Source organism: Mus pahari, chromosome 13 (assembly GCF_900095145.1).
Source record: "Mus pahari chromosome 13, PAHARI_EIJ_v1.1, whole genome shotgun sequence".
In the NCBI taxonomy this organism is placed as follows: Eukaryota; Metazoa; Chordata; class Mammalia; order Rodentia; family Muridae; genus Mus; species Mus pahari.
Window position 1 is genome coordinate 9036147 of NC_034602.1, and position 21998 is coordinate 9058144.

The 21998-nt window shown below is 39.7% G+C and overlaps 2 protein-coding genes across 7 annotated transcripts in view; one reads left to right on the forward strand and one right to left on the reverse strand.

Annotated features, from left to right (window-relative positions):
- Positions 1-7335, reverse strand: part of Wdpcp (WD repeat containing planar cell polarity effector) — a 306946-nt gene extending 299611 nt beyond the window's left edge. For all 6 annotated transcript variants that reach the window (XM_021210656.2, XM_029545442.1, XM_029545441.1 and 3 more), the window contains exon 1: positions 7053-7335. The gene's annotated coding sequence lies outside the window, so the exon portion shown is untranslated. The remainder of the gene's footprint in view (positions 1-7052) is intronic.
- Positions 7336-7591: 256 nt separating this feature from the next.
- On the forward strand, positions 7592-20653 carry Mdh1 (malate dehydrogenase 1). Its single transcript, XM_021210526.2, has 9 exons — positions 7592-7697; positions 11223-11321; positions 12028-12124; positions 13665-13840; positions 14799-14921; positions 18005-18181; positions 18597-18710; positions 19355-19444; positions 20327-20653. Exons 1-9 carry the CDS (start codon positions 7695-7697, stop codon positions 20450-20452), a joined length of 1005 nt encoding a protein of 334 aa, XP_021066185.1. The 5' UTR covers positions 7592-7694; the 3' UTR covers positions 20453-20653.
- Positions 20654-21998: the final 1345 nt, after the last annotated feature.

Consider the following 21998-nt stretch of genomic DNA (forward strand, 5'->3'; position numbering starts at 1 on the left):
TCAGCCTGTCATCCCCAGCACCTTATGCTGCCATGCTTCCCACCATGACAATGGATGGAACCTCCTAAACTGTTAAGGCAGCCCCAATTAAATGTTGTCCTTTATAAGAGTTGCTGTGGTCATGATGTCTCTTCGCACTAATGAAATTTTAACTAAGACATCATCCAACACAGGTTTTACAAATTTGGTTCCGTGAAAGAGTGCAAGATTCATGTGTATATGTGAATGTTGAGACGTCCCAGGTAAGTGACACAACATTTCCTTCATGTGTCTGCATTATGAATGTAACATTTGTCCAGGTATTGGCTCTTTAGTGGTTATAGATGCAGTGGTGATGTGTTCTGAGGTCTTTTAAATGAGAGAGAAGAGAGCTCTGTATGTACAATGTATCAATGCACATGGGAGTCAGAGGGTAACCTTTCAGAGTCAGTCCTCTCCTCAGTGATACACAGGGATCAAACTCGGGTCATGAGGCCCATATAGCAAGTGTCCTTACCTGCTGAACCATCTCAACAGCCCTGTTACTGTTTTTCTCAATGATTTTATTAAATGCCTTCATTTCAGATGACTGCATTATAAATCTGGGTATGATTACCCACCACAGTGATATATATTTATATTTATATACTTCAGATTTTGACCTATTTATGAATGTAACTTCTCTGCTTACCAGTGTTATATCCACTTGACCAATTTTAGAATACCTGGGTGTTTATGTTTGTGGAAATATGTGGGCTCCAATTGTAAAATGTAGCCTATGAAGGGTTTTATTGTATTTTATGTCTCTCGAAGAATTCTCCTAAATAGTAAAAGTCTTAGAGTAACTTTTTTTCAGAATTATACTCTGAGATTTTTTCAAATCTAAGAATTGTGATCTTTTAGGGCATCCAAGATGCTAACATTTAAGATTGTTTCTTTGGAGATTACAGCCCAAACACATGCAATAGAAGCCAAACACACTAGTATGGTCTTGATGTACAACTCAACAATATTACAATAACTAATCCAGTCTGAGAGACCTACCTCTCTCCTGAAAGATGGGCACTAATCTCTTCTGAAGGCAATTGCCTTATGGTGTAAGTACCTACCAACCACAGTCCCCACCTCTTAAAGGAGTCTCCAACATACCAGTCTGCAGTGGGGCAAGCCACGCCCAAACCACAGCATTTATACAATTACTTTTCTAAAAATAGGATCATACATAATGCAATTTTTCATTCATTTTTTAATATTTATCCATATGAATAGAACTGTAATCCAGTTGTATATATTTTTTGGTTTGTTTTTTTTTTTATTTATTTGAGACAGGGTATCACTATGTAGCCCTGGCTGGCCTCCACTTCAGTCAGCCTCCTGCATGCTGAGATAAAAGCCAGTCTTGTGTATTTGTTCTGAATATATGAATAGAGGGCAGCACAGTCTATACACACAACACATGCAAACATAAGAGTGTAGGTGTTTGCATCAGGATGTGCTCGCTATGGGATGGATTTGAACTGTGTGTATATATATGAAATAGTAATAAAGAAGTTCTCAACCTGGTTTACTTTTAAGTTCAGTTACAAGTTGGCTCTGTGGGAGGTCGCCTTTGCTAAGTTTAACTGGAGGTTTAACTATGCTTGAGACACACTGAAGTGAATATGATCATTGCTTTTATAATGCTACACATCCGTTTTAGAAAGACTCCCTACTTTTAAAAATGTTTTTCATGTCATCTAAACCAAAGAATTTCCAACATTAATTATATTATTTTTATAAGTCAGTAGTTAGTCTTGTACACTCATTTAAAAATATCTATAATTATAAGTTTCTGATTTATCTTACAAATGTTAACCTTTCTTTTAATGACTCTTTTTTATTCTCATACTCTACTACCTAACACAGCTATTATTAACTATATGGCTGTGGTAGCAAAAAACAAATTTGTAAAAAATGCAGCTAATGAGACCAACGGCAAGGGTTTCTTCTTACCATTACTGTCTTAACTATCACTCAGCTACTTGCAGTAAAAGGAAATCAGATTGTAACAAAATAATTACATAAAGGCTTACCAGTTCCAGCTGAGTACAGTGTCTGACCTGTAACCCTAGCACTCAAGAGGCTATGGGAAGAGGACGGCTGTGAGTTCGAGTCCAGCCTGAACTATATAGTGAATTCTAGTCCAGCCTAGACTAATTTTAGATCTTATCTCAAACAACAAGAAAACAGAACAAAGTAAAGGCTTAAAAGTTTGATCTTGCATTAAAAAAACATTAAAATGTACACCAATTTCACATATGCTACAAATAAAATCAATATGAAGAGAAATAATTTTATACTATATAAGATCTTGAGAGCCCAGGATGCCTGGAGCAGGAAGAGACAATCAAAGATCTATCAACATCGTCTATCAAAGATCTCAAAAATAGTGCTTCTTTAGTATTTCTACTAGATATTGTTACAATGGTATTTCAAATATTTTTAGCAATCTGAATTAAACATTTAAAAATGCTGATCTGCGCCCCCCCCCCAAAAAAAGTATGCACTTCAGCTGCTCATGCCCTAAAACTGAAACTATATGGAGGTCAGCACATCTCTTGCACAAACATGCCACACAAACTTGTGAAGTATTTCATATTTCTACAGGGGTCAAATAGTTAACTACACAGAGAAACCCTGTCTCGAAAAACAAAAAGTAAATAAATAAATAAAAGTTAACTACATCTCCAAATCTAGCATAATGTTTTAACGTATATTGTTTGTTGCCTAACAAAAAAGAATGTTTACTTAGAATCCAGAAACTACCTCTGCATGAAAATTCACAACGAATTGGGAAAAATAACCTGGGAGAACTGTTGCTCCAGAGGGCTGTCCTCCAAGAAGGAACGGCACACAAATAGCCTCAAACCTACTGTAACAGCGAACAGGATTTACTCCACTAAACCAATGATACTAGCAAACCTGCCAAATTACCCCACTAGACTAAAATTCCTCTATTGCAACATACTATATTACCTAATAAGTTAACATGATCAGTAATAATATAGTCCTTAATCCAGTTTACAAAGGGCATCACATCCCCATCACCCTGCCTTTGAAAGTACGTTTATGCCCACGGACCAGGGCTGCTATCCACTTTAACAGAGAAGCTTCTTTTTGTAGTAGTCAGTGGTGACTAGAGACTCACAACCTGTCATGATATGGAAAATAATGTATTTAACGACCAACCACAAATGGAAATGACTGACCTCTCACCAAGGCCCATGTAGAAATGGAAAAAAAATGTAATGGTTAAAGGATGGGTAGAGGATGTTTACTTCCAGGCTTCGTAAGGCTGCCACACTGCTGAATTCTCACATGAGCTATAATTGACAGGACCTGCAAAAGAGTAGGCCAGCCTAGATCTTCAGTGAAATGAGCCTGATTCTCCCTGATTTAGATGCAGTAATGGTTGGTAGTGAAAGGAGAGACAGTTTCTTCAGGGGTGTAGCCACTGGTAAGGTGTGCAGTGTCTGTAAGTCAACCCTCACAACCCATACCTAACTCATCATGTTTCTAAAAACAAAAGACATAGGGAAGAAGCAGGGCTAGTGGGAAAAGGAATTGCTGGAAATGAGAGGTTCAGATTGCTTAAGAAGACAGCACTGAAGTATTATTTTAATGTTTTCCTAACATTTTTGGAGCACATTAATCAGTGAAACTCCAAATGAGAAAGAAACAATAGGATTTAAGGCTAATATTAGGCAACTTACAGTAAACTGCCTGTAATTTACTGAATTATCTGACTATCTAAAGGTAATAAATTCTTTTCCAAGTCTAGGTTGTTTTTTTCCAGTTCCATCTCAGTCCACTCGCAAATACTTCACAAACATACCAGCAGTCCAGCTCAATAATGTCAGGATAGCAAACACGAATCAGCAGTGGTGGCACTGCCCAGCAGAAACAGCTAGGCCTTCACCAAATCGGCCCAAATCAGTGGGACTGACCAGGACCAGCAGGGATGCCAGGAGAATTCCTCTACTGTTCAAAGCAAAGATTAGCGAAGACACAAGATCAAGAAGCATTGCAAAGCGAGCTATGCAAGCCTCATCACTGTCCATTGAGTCCTAGTTTTACGCCCTCTAAACATCACGTATCCTCCATGGGTCTTGCCTCAGCATGTGAGTCTGCAACAGCTGAGATCACTCTGCCAATTGGCCAAGTCCATGAAAGCTGCAAGAAGCTGCCAGAACACCACCAGAAGGGTAAATGGAGCTCAGCTACACATTGTACGGCTAACCAATACATGTGTGTCATTTTCAAAGAATCCTTCAAAATGCTTGCTTTAGCAAAACATCCTTTCACCTGTGTTTGCTTCAGGAAAACACTCTTTCACATGTTTGCCCAAGCAAAACACCATCTGACATCAACTGACTTTCCAAAGAAACCATAAGTTTCCACTTCAAGACTCCTAAAGTCAATCTTGGGCCTCTACTCACACACACTTCCATACACACGCACAAGGGATCTCCAGACACACATGCACTCACACATATGCAAACATGCACACATATACCACATACATGGGAGAAGAAAAAGAAGAAATGAACTTAAGCCAAGAAAGAATCCAAAGTGGGAAACTGTAAGAAGAACTGGATGTTGGCTAATAAAAAGCCCAGCTCAGGCAAGCTAAGAAAGCTAATATACAGACACTTTAATAGGCTCCTCTGTCTCCAGTCTCCATTACTGGTACAATCTGAACCTGATCAGTCTTATAAACAAACACATCATGACTGGAGCACGGATTCTTTCAAGATAGAAGACAATAGTTAAGGCAAAAATTGGGCTTCTTGGCTTTGTGAGGCACATTCCTGGTCAGTCAGCATTTCAGAAGTCATACATGCCATAGGAAACCCAATAGTTTAAAAAAAAAAAAAATGGTTCCCTGAAGATAATCTAACTCTGTGGATAAGCTTCTGCTCTGGGTAATGACATTCTTCTACCAAATGCTGTGATAAAAACACTGACCAAAAGCAACTTGGGGGAGGAAAGGGTTTACTTCAGCTGACACTTCCATGTCACACTTTATCACTAATGGAACCCAAGGCAGAAACTGAAGCGAAGACCATAGAAAACTTCTGCTTACTGGTTTGTTCAGCTACCATATATTTGAACTCCTGTCTTGACTCCTTCAGTGATGAACAATAACGTAATGTGGACACAAGCCAAAAAGATCCTTCCCTCCCCACATTACTGCAATAATAACCCTAAGACAGCCGGCGACAGTGGTGGCACACGCCTTTAACCCCTAACACAGCCGGCCACAGTGGTGGCACACGCCTTTAATCCCTAACACAGCCGGCGACAGTGGTGGCACACGCCTTTAATCCCAGAACTCAGGAGATTCTCCCCTTCCAAGTGACTCAAGTTCGTGTCAAACTGATGAAAACTATCCAGCCCACTACAGCACTACGCACACCGTTCTGTGTCCTCGCCATAGCTGCCTAGCCCCTTATGACAGATTTCCAAAACAGAGCACATCTTTCAACAATTACTCGCCAGATCACCATGATACCATTAGGAATTACAGAGTTTTGTTTCGTGCTACAGTGGTTCCTGAAAGGCAGTAACTATAACTGCTATCCTAAGGTCCCAGAGCAGATTCATTAGAACAATCACCATCAAATCAGTTCCAACCCTCTCTCTTCACTTGAAAATCCTGTAATCTCTCCCTCAACCATCAAGTGAAACTGGGGGCAAGTCATGCTATCTCTAGAGTGTGATATTTCCACATATGGTTCTTCAGTAGGAAGTACTGTAAAGTAACAGAACTAATGCCTATCAGAAAACCTAGAAGAAATAGAAACGACAGAGACATGTCCTGGAATTTGAGAGTCTCTGACACAGAGGTAACATTTAGAAATGCAAACCACAAATGAACCAAGTATGGACAGAGACACAGGGAGCATTTCAATATAAAAAGATCAGTGCTCAAGAACAAAATTAAGGCATCAAATGAATAAAGTGATTCTAGGAGTCATTCAAGTATCCTACAGTCTACTGAAACCTAAATGCTATTGGACCTGGAAGTGGGTAGTTTTATGTCAACCAGACACAAGCTACAGTCAGTCTTAAGTTAGGAGGAATTCTCAATTGAAAAAAAAAAAAATGCTTCCACCATAAGATCAGGTTGTAGACAAGTCCATAGGGCATTTTCTTAATTACAGATTGATGGGGAAGGGCACAGTCCATTATGGGTGCTGCCATCTCTGGGATGGTGGTCCTGGGTTCTATGAAGAAGCAGACTTAACAAGCCATGAGGAACAGACCAATAAGCAGCACTCCTCCATGGTCTCGTCAACAGCTCATGCCCTCCATATTCCTACCTATATTGAGTTCCTCGAATGATAGGCCAAAATATGTAAGAGTAGGCCAAATAAGCCCTTTCCCCTAACCTGCTTTTGGTCATGGTGTTTCATCACAGAAATAGAAGCCCTGACTAAGATAGACCCTAAGCATCATATTTCTCTCTCCAAATACTAAATCTTTCCAAAACAAAACTGAAGTCATCCACCATCCATTTACTAGTGACAGAAAGTTCTGACGTTAGACCAAGAGCATTATTCACTGGTCTGTTCCAAGGCACCACATGTTTTCAAATATCCACACAAACGGAGAATACAGAAATTCCCTTAAGAACTTTCATTTTAAATGAAAGTCTCTTGAGTTGTTTTCGCCTGAAACAACCAGTGTCTCCCAACTTCCCCTGGAAATAACAGGTTTCCAAAAAGAGAATGAGCAAAAAGTGTCAATGTTCACAGTTGGCAAAGAAAGTTAGATCCGTGCACCACAAGTAAATACAAGGAAGGGGCTCACTCCACAAACAAAACTTTCTGACTTTACTTTGGAAAAGTTGCACTGATTCAAACTGCAAAACACTCTATCCTCCTGAAAACTGTGGCATCCACACGCTCCTGACACTACCAGGGGACTCCGGAGGTCGCCCACACCCACCGACTACGGATTCAGGATACGTGCATCAGTGCCGCACCCTGTTCTGGCCCCCAGATAAAAACCCTCGGGGCCAAGCTCACCAGCCTCGGACGTGGGAACACAGCTCCACTAGCTCTTGGTCCCGAGAGCGCGCAGGTGAGGCTGCCTCGTCGCCTAGCAACGGTGAAGCTGCCGGTTCTTCCGCACGCGTCAATTCCTCCCGCCTCTGAGAGAGTTTTTAAAAGGTTTTGTTTCCGGGTCGAGCGGGCTTTATGCAACGGAAGGTCTCTTAGCCGCCCTTGTTTAGTCTTGGGGGAGGATAGAATCTCGGCGGAGCGACGTGTGCTGTCGCTCAGGGGTCGTTTCTCCTCCCTCGAGTTAACGCCTCCTCTCCTGCCAATTGCTGAGCGCCATCAGGCAGGCGCCTCACTCAAAGCACCAACCCTCTGCTTACAGACGCGCTCCAATCACAGAGGCTCGGCACCGGGGACTACTTTGCAGTCCGCGAGGCGCGTAGGAAGAAGGGGTTTTGGGGAACTGTAGTTTAGCACTGTCAGGAATGCACGAAGGTGGGCGCCAGAGCTTGCCGGAAGAACTACACTTCCCAGAAAGGGCCGGGTCTCCAGCCGAACCTTGGCTGGCCAGCCCCGCCTTCTCTCCCAGAGTCTGTTCCGCTGTAGAGGTGACCTGACTGCTGGAGACTGCCTTTGCTGGTGCAGAGATCGGCCTTGCAGTTTGCAACAATGGTGAGTGTGGGCTCCTGGAACCTGCAGCAGCTCTGGCCTCTCGGCCTCCTCCTGCGCTTGATGCGCTTTTAAAAAGCAGTAATGCGTAACACTGTCCTCCGCGCGGTTTGCAAAATCCGACTCATCCTCATGACTGTCGCAGTAACCCAGAAATTGGAAAGGGATTCGCTTCCATTGGGGGTTCCTAAAGGGACTCTAGAGAACTCACTGTCCTTGGAGAGTCGGGTCTCAGTCCTTGCGCAGGAGGGACAAAGTTTTCTCCGAAGGACCTTAAAGGATTTGTTGTAGGGAATGAGATTTGATGGGTGGGGAAGAATTGGGTCCTAACTCTATTTTGCCTTTTAAGCTCTTGGAAAGATTAGGCCTCTGATGTTGAGGTAGTGCCCCAGGTTATGATCCCAGTTTGGAGACATGTTTCCACCATATTTAATTTAAAAGAAAACAATTGTTACTGAAAACCTATTCTTGATCTCTGTTTGTAATGACAGGACTAGCATCGCTAGTCAAACAGTGCGGATATTCTTTACTGCTCTGTCATGAATTCCGAAGACCTCCTTGCAGATGTAACGCAACCATCTTGTTGAAGCTCTAGCTCTATCTTGTCCCCAGCGGGGGGGGGGGGGGTAGGTGCTGTGAAAGAGAGCTCTGACGTAGGACTAATCTTCATGCTGTTTGAAGGTGACATTTGCCACCTGACTAGAAATTGCTACATACTTTGGAATTTACATTTAAAAAATACTTCTCTTTTAATCTCAAGATGGGAAATGTGAGATGAATTGGAAATTTTTGGATGAATTGGAAATTTCACAGAACCCAAGGAGACATATTTTCAACAAGGACAAAAACACCCTCAACCTCTATAAGAAACCCTAAGGGAATAATTACTAATTTCCAGTCATCATTGCCTAGTTATTTTGACACATAAGTAGTTATTTAAATTATGGCTTAAGCAATCTCTGCCTTAATAATTTTAGTCCTAAAGCGGCACTAATTATCTAAGAACTTCAGACTTTAGGCTATTAGACCTATATGAAAACCTTTTTAAAATCATCTTATCCAAAACCCCACTTTAAATACTAAAACTTAATTTGTTGAGACCCAGAATACGAGTTGCCCAAGGTCACAAGGTTTGCACCTAGGGTCTCTTATTCTTCCCATTTACCAGGATTGTATTATGTGTTTGACAAGTCACTTCATAATCCCCTTTTGGAGATAAATCCACAGAATTAACATGGAACATCTGATAGCTTTGTTCCGTGTCATTCAGAGTGTTGAAATCCTGAAGTTAAAAGGGCATTTAGGGATTGTTTCATCTAATCTTAAAATAGCCTGTCGAGGTCCTTGATTTCCCAAGGTCAGAGAGATCCAGGGCCCCCAGTTAGAGTGTTGAGTTTGTTATGTACTAGACAGAACTGGCCTCACCCGTAGAAGGTCACATCTGGGCCAGAAGACATGAGTTGTTCCAGGTAGAAGAGTTCTGTGATGTTGCAGTCTCACGTGATTCAGAACCATCTTGACTCCTGTATAATACATTGAAACCTGTATGAAGAGCACAAATTTTATTCAAAGGAAAACTGCTCTGAGGAAAACCTCACACTCTAGCCTGAGTGACAGACATGTAGATATATAACTGCTGGGGTTAAAGGTGTGTAAGTTCCAGCTGTGCACCTGTTTTTAATCTATCTGGTGGAATGTAACAGTGGCTAGAATTCAGATTGTAGGAAGATTGAGAAATAGGCAAAGTCCAGAGAATAGGAGAACAGCCTCTCCCTTCTCATTTCTTAACTTCAAAAGTAAAATGACAAAATGAAATACATATGCAGGATTAAAGATTGGTCTATAAGAGTAATAGTTCCTGGTAATATCTCAGAACATAAGTCTTGTAAAGCTATGTATAGCAGAAAATAGCCATATAGAATAGTGTTCTATTCATACATATAGTTTATTTTAGACATAGATACATGTTTTATTAAAGTTGACTTATTTAGGTATTAAATTTAATGTATCTAGAGATAAGGAAAAAATAGGAAAGAAATCCAGGTATCAAGGAGAATTTTTCTCCATAGATTTCTGAGGTTTTATCTTTTGGTTATATTTTTCTACTCCTATCCTGGGTATGTTTTTGAGGAAGAAATCTAAGTAAAATCTCCTATCATCAGATTTTTATGGCAATACTTAATTTAGTGAATTTTCTGTTTTGATCTCTGGGAACCATGCTTCTGACTTCTGTCAGTTTCAGGCCATCCGTCTTTCCATCTCAGATGGATGAGTCACTAGGGGAGGCAGTTCTAAATAAAGAGAAATCAAATGTTTCTACACCAGTCCATTTAGTGGGCCATTTCTTCATGCAGAGAGGGACTGGGGTAGCCCAGAGTCCCACCAGCACTCAGCACTCTCAAGGAAGGGAACAGTTTATCTTGGTTCTTTTTGTTTTTAATTCTCTGGGCTGAATTTAAATTTTTTTCCCATTACTCAGCGCTCATTTTGAATACAGTTGTTATTTTAGTCTATGTGTCTTAGTTAATTTAGTCTCTTAGTCTGTACAGCTGCTTCTTTCTGTTATATAACTATTGCATTTCCCCCCCTATGGTTTCTCTTCCTTTTTTTAAAAAATTAATTTTCTCTTGGAATCAGACTGTCAGGTATTGCCATTGTGATTTAGTACAGTATTCAATACTAAAATTTATTATATTACAAATATTAGTAATTTTCTCACTTTTTTCCTCCTTGAAAAAAAAAAACTAAAGGCCTAGACCAACGAGGTGGCTCAGTGGGTAAAAGGAGCTCTTCCAAAGGTCCTGAGTTCAATTCCTAGGAACCACATGGTAGTTCATGACCATCTATGATGGGATCCGATGCCCTCTTCTGGTGTGTCTGAAGACAGTGACAGTGTACTGACATACATAAAATGAATAAATAAATCTTTTTTAAAAATAAAGCCTTAACACTGGGGATAGCAGTGCACACCTTTAATGTCAGCACTCAGCGGGCAGAGACCAGTGAATCCCTGAGTTTAGGTACAGGGTTGTTTTGTTCTTGCGCAGTTAAGTCAAAGCAGGATTGTTTTATTTAACCTTTTTGGCCCACAGTAAAGGGAAATTGTTAGTCACTGCTACTTCTCTTCCTGGTGTGCAGGACTCTAGTTAGGTGGGGAGTCAGCGATTTGCATGATAGGGATCTGTGAGGCTCTTCCAACCTGCCAGGGTTTATAACACATAAAACAGATATGACATTGTGGCAAAATGTCCCCCAAAGATGGACACGGTTACATACATAAATCCAGTTCTGCATTTTTTAGTTATGCTCCCATTTAGTAAGAGTTAAAGATCGCTTCATAAGCATGCCACCAAAAGACACACTTCGTAGTTGCTTAGTCCATTTGTATGTGTAGTCTTTACTAAAAACAAGCCTGTTCATTTTCTAAGTAAGTCAAGAAGGGACTTCACGGTGTCATGTTCACTTTTAAAGCATGCATTGCCTCATTAAGGTAACATGTTAATAAACTGTGGGTCTTTTTCATTACAGTCTGAACCAATCAGAGTCCTTGTGACTGGAGCAGCTGGTCAAATTGCATATTCACTGTTGTACAGTATTGGAAATGGATCTGTCTTTGGAAAAGACCAGGTAGGGGCATGTCTGTAAACCTTGGCACTATAGTAGCAAAATGTTCTTAATAAGGTTCTGTATGTAGTTGCAAATAGTGGAGGAATAGGCAGCCACATAAATGCAGTGAGTCCTTTGCTGTAAGTAGAGGCGAGGAGATATTTATATTTACATTTATATTTATGGGGCACTGAAAGCCACCTGCAATCAGAGGTCTTACCCCTGGTGCATTTCTGTAGCTTAGTGTGATTGGCTAGCAGGCAACAATCGGTGTTTCACTCACTAATGAAAGTAACTCTTGTGGAGGGGTCTTTGAGAAACTTGTAGAATCTGTCCTTTGTTTCTAATCTTGGTGTTTTGAGCCCAAATAATCAGATGTGAAGTCTACACCACAGGAAACAGGCACCCATAATTCTAACAAGTCTGATATGTATACTAAAAGCCTTTTCAAAAGTTTTTGTTCATTTTTTTTCTCTCAACCTACAGATAATTGAACTTTCTCTTCATGTCACATATCGTAGTCGTCTATAGTTAGGTATTTATAAAGAGAAATCATACCTGCAGCTACTAAGCAAGCTATGGCATCTCTCTTACATAACTATGATTAATTAGTGGGAACTAAATATATACAAACAAAAACAGGGTGGGACTTTGTGTAAAAGAGAATGCAGTAACCACCCCGACCTCCACCATAACCACCTTGCCTGCTGTCCTTGCTCTTTGGCAGCCCATCATTCTTGTACTGTTGGACATCACCCCCATGATGGGTGTCCTGGACGGTGTCCTGATGGAACTGCAAGACTGTGCCCTTCCCCTTCTGCACGGTGAGTGGGAAGTCAAAGAAAACAGATGATGTAGCACTTCATAGCTTAGTAAAGGTGGATTGTTTTAAAGATTTTTATTAAAGATTGTCAGAAATTGTTTCACAAAAGTGTTTTGTTGTTGTTATTCTTGTTTGAACTACACTACTGTTTTTAACGCAAATACCAAGAAAAAATAAGTACAAAAGCAAGAAGCAATCAGTGGCAAGACAAGGGCTTGTTTTCCCTCATGCCTACATATAATTTATAATACTAATTAAATATAATATACTCAAGGATCTTACATCCAGGTTGTTTGCTTTGTGCTGTTATTTGAAGTCTCTTTAGAAGAAATAGTAGGATCCTATAACAGAAAATTTTCCACTCCAAGGGGTGTTCTCCAAGGATGTGTGCTGCTCTAGGCATCATACCAATGATTATATTTCCCCTTCCATTTTCCAAGCACAGGTTTAAGATGGGTAAACTGTCCTTAAACTGCCCAGCTTGAGGGAAAGCATGAACTCTGTGTCTAGTCAGGCATTTCCTAGAAGAGCGACTCTCCAGGTCATTTGTTGGGTGGCTCCTGTTTGTGCCAGCCTTTCTGTGGCTCCTTTCCAAGGCGGTCCCTCTGCTGCATTTTTTGTTTACATCCCTTTTTCTGCTGAGTCCTCTATCACTAATGGCCCAGTGTTTCCTCAGTAAATGTGGCAGCAAAGGGAAGGCTTGACAGAAAAGGGACCCAGGTAGTTTTTTTTCTTGCATTCCTCCATTTGGGGTCTCAGCAACCTGACTGAGATGGGTTTGCTAGCCTAAAACTTTACAGATAAAAATGCTGACTTTCAGCTATGGCCTTTTTAATACGTTCAAAGGAAAACAACATTGCATGTTCCTTGATCAAAAAACAAGTTACGAGTTTATCAGATTGACGCTGGATTCTAGTTGAACTCTGGACCAACCTCCCTATCTTATCACAGTGGCACTGATTCCCTTATGCCTTAGTTTCTTCATCTGTGAAATGTGAAGATTACATTTGATAAAATACAATCCTTTGCATTATCCCTATTAGAGTATGCCCTGGTAAACATTATTTTTTCAATTGGTATCTTAAACCTTGGAATAATTACAAATAAAGATTAGGTGAGTCAGTTTTTCTTTGGTTTTATCCGTGGAGATATATATGTGTGTGTGTGTGTGTGTGTGTGTGTGTGTGTGTGTGTGTGTGTGTGTGTAACCATAATAGATAGATAGAGATATATAGATAGATATATAGATATGAAAAAAACAAATGCTGTATCATATCTAATTATGTAAGTGATAAAAGCATAAAGCTATTTTAATTGAGGTAATTGCTGATATAAAAATACAAAATAATTATTGACTTTCTGCTGTGTTCTTAGGGGTCATTAAGTGAGTGTATTATCTTTAGGCCTCTGAAAAGTGCATCAATGTGAACTATGAAAATAAACATTTGACACAGTTTAAAAAGAAATAAGTAGATTCAATATGAAAGGGGAATCTTCAACTTGAGCATTTAAGTAGCACTGTGTGTTTGCCATGTCCATAGATGTCATTGCAACAGACAAAGAAGAGATTGCCTTCAAAGACCTGGATGTGGCTGTCCTAGTGGGCTCCATGCCACGAAGGGAAGGCATGGAGAGGAAGGACCTACTGAAAGCCAATGTGAAAATCTTCAAGTCCCAGGGCACAGCCTTGGAGAAATACGCCAAGAAATCAGTTAAGGTGACTCGCAGCAGATTTCATGGGGTTGTTTTCTTACTCGCATTTCAGACTTCTGCTTTTGATGTTTAAATGCCAGAACTGCTTGTGTTAGTTTCTGGTTCTGTAGCAAGGTCAGCGAGTGCAGACAGACATGGAGGGAAAGGACAGCTTTCTTGTGCGGCTAGCTGGAAGTGCTTTCTGTCGGCCACCGCAGGCGCAGCTTCTGCGTGTTCGTGGAATTGTTGCAGGCTGTTTCATGGCTTCCTCTTCTGTCTCTATAGCTATTTTTATTCATTCTAAGTTTGTCTTCATGTTCCAAAGCCATTCTTCATAAGTGACCTGGATATTTCATTGTTGCCTATATTTTTGCTCACTGTACATTTCATTTTAAATAGTTAACTTTCCTCTGTAATCATTAGCAAGGAATAAGAATGATTAGGAATGCACGGATCTCTTGGTAAGAGGCTACACAGATGCTCAGATATGAAATCCTGCTGCCTGGACTTGTGGTTCTATTTACATGATAATTCTGCCTCTACAGAAGGGGGGGGGGCTTCGGCTGAGGAAAATCCTCACAGATTGGGATACTCAGAGGCAAAAGAGATGTGTGTATGTATGTTTGATTCACTAGATGGAGAGGAGTTGTAAGTACCCCAAGTAATTTGTCGGATTAAGCCAGTTTAAGAAACACTTAATTCACCAAAAAATTGGTTTCCTAAAAAAAACCACTTTAAAAAAGGAAACTTATCAATCAAACTCTTAAGATGAAGCTTTAGATTTCTTGCTTTTTTTGTGTCAAATAGATGGATGATCTGTCTCCATGGTGAAACATAAAGCTATGTCTCCCTTAGGTCCTCTTATTGCCAGCTGGAAACTGACTTGTATATCATAGAAATCTGATATAGAGGCCCTGTTAGGCATATTTAGTCCCGTTGTACGACAGGTATCAGTGTGTGCTCTGTGCCTCCCACCCATCTAGGTCATTGTTGTGGGAAACCCAGCCAATACGAACTGCCTGACAGCCTCCAAGTCAGCGCCATCGATCCCCAAGGAGAACTTCAGTTGCCTGACTCGCTTGGACCACAACCGAGCGAAATCTCAAGTAAGAAAAATGGCTTTTAAATTTTAAAAATTTCAGTTTTGAAACCTTTTTCTTTTACTTTTAAAATCATTAAACTTTGGTTTGTACGTTTGTTGGTTTTGTTAAGCAGGGAACTATTCTATTGTTTGTTTTTAATTAAAAGTTAGGGAGTTTAAATTTTTTAGGAGTTAAGAAGTTGGCCTTCCTCCTTAGTTTTATCTTCAACTAACCAATTGTGGACCAATTGTAATATGTATATATTTAGCTTCATATATATATGTATATGTATGTATATATATATATATATATATATATCCAATTATAATTCAGTATAGTTGCCAATGTTGTCTCGCTATCGTAGTCAAAGTTAGTCACAAATGAAATAACACATGAAACATAATTTAGGTTGATGATATCAGATTGTAGAACAAAAGACTTGAGTTGTGTGTGTTTATGCTTCATTTTTCTCTGCAGTGAATTTTGTATTTAATATTCAATTTTAATCTTATAAAATGTTTTATGTAATTATTAAAATCATATCACTCCTTATTTCTTGGAGGCGAGGATTTAGATGTCAAAGGAACCAGTGACTCGGAGATTAGCAGTAGCTTTTCAAGGCATTGGGAGCTAAGCTGCACATCCAGGCTAGTTCTTAACGTTAGATGGAGTTGGAGTCCTCGCGTACAGTGCTTTTCCCTTTTCTCTAGCACTGTTTTGTCTACTCTGCTTCAACCACAGACCTTTGCTTCTGTATAGTTCGGTGAAGCTGCACCACTTACCATGTTAGCTTTAAGAAAACTATACCTTAAACAGAAAAAGACATGCATTTAAAGTGTTTTGTTTTGTTTTGTTTTGTTTTTTAAATTCATTGCCCTAGACTGAGAGTTGATTCTTTCAGCTCTGGAATATTCAATGAGAGAAAATAATTTGTTAAGTTTCCTGCAAGTTTTGTGCTTTATATGGGTTTTAATTCTCGTGGTGACTGGATGAGGCATTTAATTTGCTTGCTTTACAGAAAAGATACATGAGACTCTAAGCAATCAGGGAACCTGCCCAAAGTCATAGAGTAAATAATGCTGGAACCTACTAGATTCACAGAATATAAACTAAACCCTTGTGTATGCTCTATACAGTAGTATTAAGTAAACTAAATACATTTTACTAGCTCATGGTGTTATTACATAATAAAACATAGTAAAAATTCACTGCTATTATCATTGTTTTTATTATTAAGAGAGATATAGCCTAAAGTTGAAAGAGCCATACTGTAAATGTCTTCTCCAACACTCCAGTTAACTTAGTTATTAAATAATCTGTGAGATGCTTTAGGTTATAAGTATAGTGGTCACATGGTGACTAGAAAAGGGGAGATTAGACTGGGACCCAGGTTAGGCATGGGGGGCACAAAGAAAACTTGACAGCAGTTGTCGATGTGGGCTAACCAGTGAGTCTCCCTTTAACTCCTGCAGAGGACTCTGGCAAGCCACTCCATGGTCGTCTTCAGGCCTGGGCAGCAGCAGTCCCCAAGTCTCACAGAGTGGCACTTTGTCCTAGTGCTTGAAATGGTTTCCCTTGTTGGGGCAAAAGTCATAAATGAACCAAGAATGTTTTCCTGGTGCATGCATTCGGGCACAGTCTGTTCCTCACAGGCCTGGCTAGGCAGTTTCAGTGTTTCTGTGTGTCGGTCTGGCACAGTGAGGGCTATCAGAGTTTCAAGAAGCATTTCTTCCTCTTATAGAAGTTGTTATCCAAATGAGAAGTAATTAAACCCAAAACAAAGTTGTCATACAGGAGTCGTGACACGTCCTCCGTGATTTGTTCAAAAATTTAAAAGCTTTAATTACCAGTGGCTGATTTATCACCTACTGAACTCTGTGTATGTGAAAACCAATGCTAGATGTATGCGTGCATGATCTATATGTACATACAAGATGATTTGCATAATATGTATGTACATACAAGATGATTTGCATAATATATATGTACATACAAGATGATTAGACAGAGCTGCTGCTGGGAGGGAGGGGAAATTAGGGCTGGAGAATTAGTCAAAAAGCTAGCACATCTGTTTGACAAACTTGAAAGTTTGCCTAAGGAAGCAAGAATTGTTACCCTTTATATGTATTAATTTCACCCTGGTTCTGACAGGATTTACAATCAGAAGCAGCACCTGCTAGGCACAGAATACCTGTGCTTTGTTAACTCAAGAGATCAAAGGAATAAGAGACCATAGGCAAAGGAAGGGAACCTGAGGGGCCTGCAGTGAGGAAACGCCTAGAGGCAGTTGTCTTCACTATTTTTGAGTAGTTAAAGCTGATATTCAAGGGGTCAAGAGTCAAGAGTTCGAAAGTTCTTAGTACACTCTGATTTTTACCCAAAGTATTAGTATAAATATTCATAAATGTGTTAAATATTTTCTTATAAAAAGATTGTGAGAGCAGATTTTGTATAGCTATAGGCAGATGCAAATGTTCTGAGTGTGTTTAAAGCATGCTGAGTTCATTATGATCTCTGTTTTAAATGCATTTCAGCTTAGAATATTTTCAGCTTCTGCTGAGTTTATTAGAATGACCATTCTGTCATTGTGTTACATCACAAGACTTAGTCCTCAAAACTAGGGGCAGTCACAGTTTGATGATGAAAGTCCCTTCTAATAGCAACATAATCTCTAACTATAATTAAAAATTAATAACACAAATTTCACCAGATTAGAATAAGTACACCTAAAGTACCTGACCACAGATGAGGTGGCCTCCCTCGAAGAGGAGCAGAGCAGAGCTCAGATTTGTGTGTTAGAATCAGCTCACCTGTTGGTCATTGTTTTATTCTTGGTAAACATACTGTGCTAATAATCTAATCATAAATTACAGGATGCTCTTAGATACTCTACACTGCAAGGTTTCAGGTTCATAGTTGTTGACATCATTAAGTGTTTTAGGATATTGCTGAGCAATAAAATTTGCCCTTTTTCAAGTCCGTGTAGCTTGTATTTGCTTAATGTTTCAGAAGCTCTTTACCTTCACTTAAGGACGTCTGTCAAACAAGGTACAATTTGCAATAAAACTCAATTGCCTAACTGATATGATTGTTTTAAATTGAACTAGATTGCTCTTAAACTCGGTGTAACTGCTGATGATGTAAAGAATGTCATTATCTGGGGAAATCATTCATCAACCCAGTATCCAGATGTCAATCATGCCAAGGTGAAATTGCAAGGAAAGGAAGTTGGTGTGTATGAAGCCCTGAAAGACGACAGCTGGCTGAAGGGAGAGTTCATCATGGTAAGAAGGAGGTGAATCCTCTGAGCAGCCTGCAGAGACAGCACACTGCTGAGCTGAGTATCTGCCAGGGCCTTGTGGGACCGTCAAGGACAGCTGCTTTATAATATATTGCTAATATATTCTTTTGGAGTGTGCAAAAAGATGGTTATCATTGTCTGATGTGACCTGATCTATGACAGTTGAGATTCTCAAAGTCAGAAAAACAGAGCCATCTACTTCTGTTTATACCAAAATCTGCTTCTCAGTATTTAGTGTCACATGTTCTATAGGAATTTCTACCTTTCCAAAAAGGGAGAAAAACTGAATTAGGATAGTAAGATTAATGTTGGAGGGTCCTCTTTCAGCCATGCTTGCAGTGGTGATGAGGATTTGGCTGGCATGCTCAGGTACCACTGTCTCTCTGTGCCCCACCCAGACTGTGCAACAGCGTGGTGCTGCTGTCATCAAGGCTCGGAAGCTGTCCAGTGCAATGTCTGCTGCGAAAGCCATCGCAGACCACATCAGAGACATCTGGTTTGGAACCCCAGAGGTGAGGGTTCTCATTTGTACTGGCCTTTCTTTCTGGATTGAAAAAAAAATGCAATTAAGCCAGTTGGGTTCATTTCTTAGCTCACGTACCTGCTAGTCAAGGAGCCCCCAAGTGTTACTTAACCTTTCCTAAGCTGTGCTGTTAACTATTCCATGATGTTTATTATGGAAGACTTTAGGAGTTAAAGGCCGTTCTTTTTAAAATCTGTAATGGGCCATTATAGTCTCAACTATAAAACAAGGGTGGTGTTTGGGGCCAGAGAGATGGCTCAGCAGTGAAGAGTGGTTGCTGTGCTTACAGAAGAGCCAAGTTCATTCCCAGCATCCATGTCAGGCAACTCACAACCACCTATAACCACAGCTCCAAGAGACCGGTACATACATGTGCATGCACAGATAGACATATACAGATCAAGAAATACATTGTTTAATCTTTAAAAAATGAAAAAAGGGAGTGTGAAGCTGTCCACTATTGTACATGATCTGGAAGTGTAGATGAAGTGATATCTGTGACCCAGTGTGGCTGCTGACTCCTTACAAACAGCAGTTATGCAGAGTCAAGGAAGTCATGTTCTCATTGTAGCAGGTTGTTAGCTAATTGTGTAAACCAATCCCCGAAAGCTATGATAATGTAAACTCTTTCAGGGAGAGTTCGTGTCGATGGGTGTTATCTCTGATGGCAACTCCTATGGTGTCCCTGATGACCTGCTCTACTCATTCCCTGTCGTGATCAAGGTGGGGTAACGTGGAAGAGGCACACATACATATACACACATATGATATTAAATATCTGTGGATATGTATAGCATATATGTATATAATATTTATAGAATATATATAGATATTCCTTCCTAATGCTAAGTCTTTAATTCAATACTGAAACTAATCTGTAAAGCAAGATTTAACTCTTACTACTAGATACTTGGTTATTACAGAACTCTATATTGTACCCAAAATAGAGTTTAATTTCCTCACAAACGCATAGTGCTCAGCATTATTGTTTATTATGATCATGGTATTGGTTCATTATAACTTTCTGTGGATTTCTTTGAAAACTCAATGCATTTCAAACTCGAGTGTCATGATATTTGTCACTTTGGGACTGACCTGAGAGAATGAAGAAGTCATAGGCATATTCAGAAAGCGGGGACTGGGCATGATAAAGTTGCACTAGCAATATCCTAGAAACTCAGAGCTGAACAGGAGGCAGACCACTAATGGTCTCTGAAGAGGAGCTGCAGTTGATCCCGCCGACTCTGCACACACTGTCAGTATCACACCAGGACTAGGGAAGCCTTGCCTCTCCGTGAGTCTGAAGCACTGGGGTCCTGGATACGGTGGTGCTCTTGTTGTACGTGCTTGTTCATACAGGGCATGCTCACTTCCCACACTGAAGTGCTTCTAGTTTGTATAGGCCCTGTGTTCTGGAAGAGCTCTTCCCGAGTATGCAGGAGACCCTGGCTGGATTTCATCCTGAGTATGATTTTTAAAAGTGGACTCCAATTTAGAGTCAGGCTTTAAAATAGGTGTGCTTTGAGGTATCATTTTCAGCTAGGCTGTCCCTGCTGAAAAGTCACTGTCTCTTCAACTGAAGCTCTTGCCCTTGTTGTCTGACAGAATAAGACCTGGAAGTTTGTTGAAGGCCTCCCCATTAATGACTTCTCCCGTGAAAAGATGGACCTGACGGCAAAGGAGCTGACCGAGGAAAAGGAGACGGCTTTTGAGTTTCTCTCCTCTGCGTGACTAGATAGTCATGTTGACATCAGCAGACAGCCAAAGGCTGAGGAATCAAAATGTCGTCTTTGAGCCTAGTACCAAACAGTAATAATGCTACATTGAAATTGTGAACAGCAAAATATTTTAAATAGTGTGTGCTTTATGATTTGTGAAAGTCTATCATGTTGTTAGTACTGCGATCTAAATAAAAGTATATTCAAGTGAAAATCTCTCAGCCTCTATTTCTAGTTTATATTTAGTATCTTCAGAAAAACCAGTTTGCCCAATAGATTGTAATAATACTTTTTTTTAATTGAGTAAAAGAAATAAAGATGGAAAATGTTATGAAGTAAAGCATTAGTCTCTAACATAAACAAGGAAGCCCAATCAATTTCAGAGGAATCCCATTACTTAAATGAGTTATTTATATTTTAAGTCCTTAAAGGTTGGTTCATGGTTTGCTCATAATTTTGCTCATTTTTGAATTAGCTGTAAGAAGGTTGCAGATGATCTATCTTCCTTATATTCTATAGCAGAATAATGGAATCACTAATATTTGATAACCAATAATACCACACTAATGTTTGTGAGCTAAGATTATTAGAAACATAAAACTGCTTTTGAGGCAGTCTGTTTTCCATGAGAACACATGTATCATCTTTGTGATTTTTGTGCATTCCTCAGTGCAATAAATAGTACCATAATCTCAAAGCGTTGTAATACCCTTTGTGGATATTCAAATACTTGTTGGTTAGATTTGCTCTTTACCTGTATTAGTAAATATTATCTATATTGGAGCTCATACAGTATTTGCCTATACCTCACAAAACCCTGTATTCAATTCTCAACACCACCCAGAACTAAGCATAGTAGTACAAGCCTGTAATCCCAGCACTCAGGAAGGGCAAAAGCCAGAGACATCCTAGGATACATAGTGAGTTCATGGCCAATATAGGATTCGTGAAACCCTGTCTTCAAAAAATGTTTTTCTTAATAATAAGATGACCTATTTCACCAGCTCTAACAGGATCTGGAAAAGAAAAAAGCAAGGGTTTAAAATTACTGTTAGAAGAAAGGGAAAAAAAAAAAGCTACCTTCAAGACTTCTATTAGTGAGAAGCATAAAACCAAAATTGTACATAAGTTAATAAAATTTTGCATGAATTACGAATGTGTGCCAGATAAGTTCTCAATCCCCAACACATCCTGCCTTGCTCTGGTAACACAGGAACTCAAGACTCTGCATGCCATATTTCTTTCACATTTCATTTCCCAGTTATCTCTTGTTTTGAAAATACAAAATGTCACTAGAGGTGTGGGAAGTGGTAAGTGCAGCATCAGAAGCAGATGAACACTTGATCTTTCCTCAGTGTCACTTTTATTGAAGAATAATAAATTGAGAAAGCGTGAAAGTTTCATCGACAGCAATTTGACCAAATACTCCAGCTATCCTGGATTCACCCAACCCAACCCCCACCACCACTAAGGAGAACATGCATATTTTACTCTAATCTTAATAATAGTTACATTACAGTTTACGCCTTGAAGACAGTGATCACACTCTCAGAAATCAA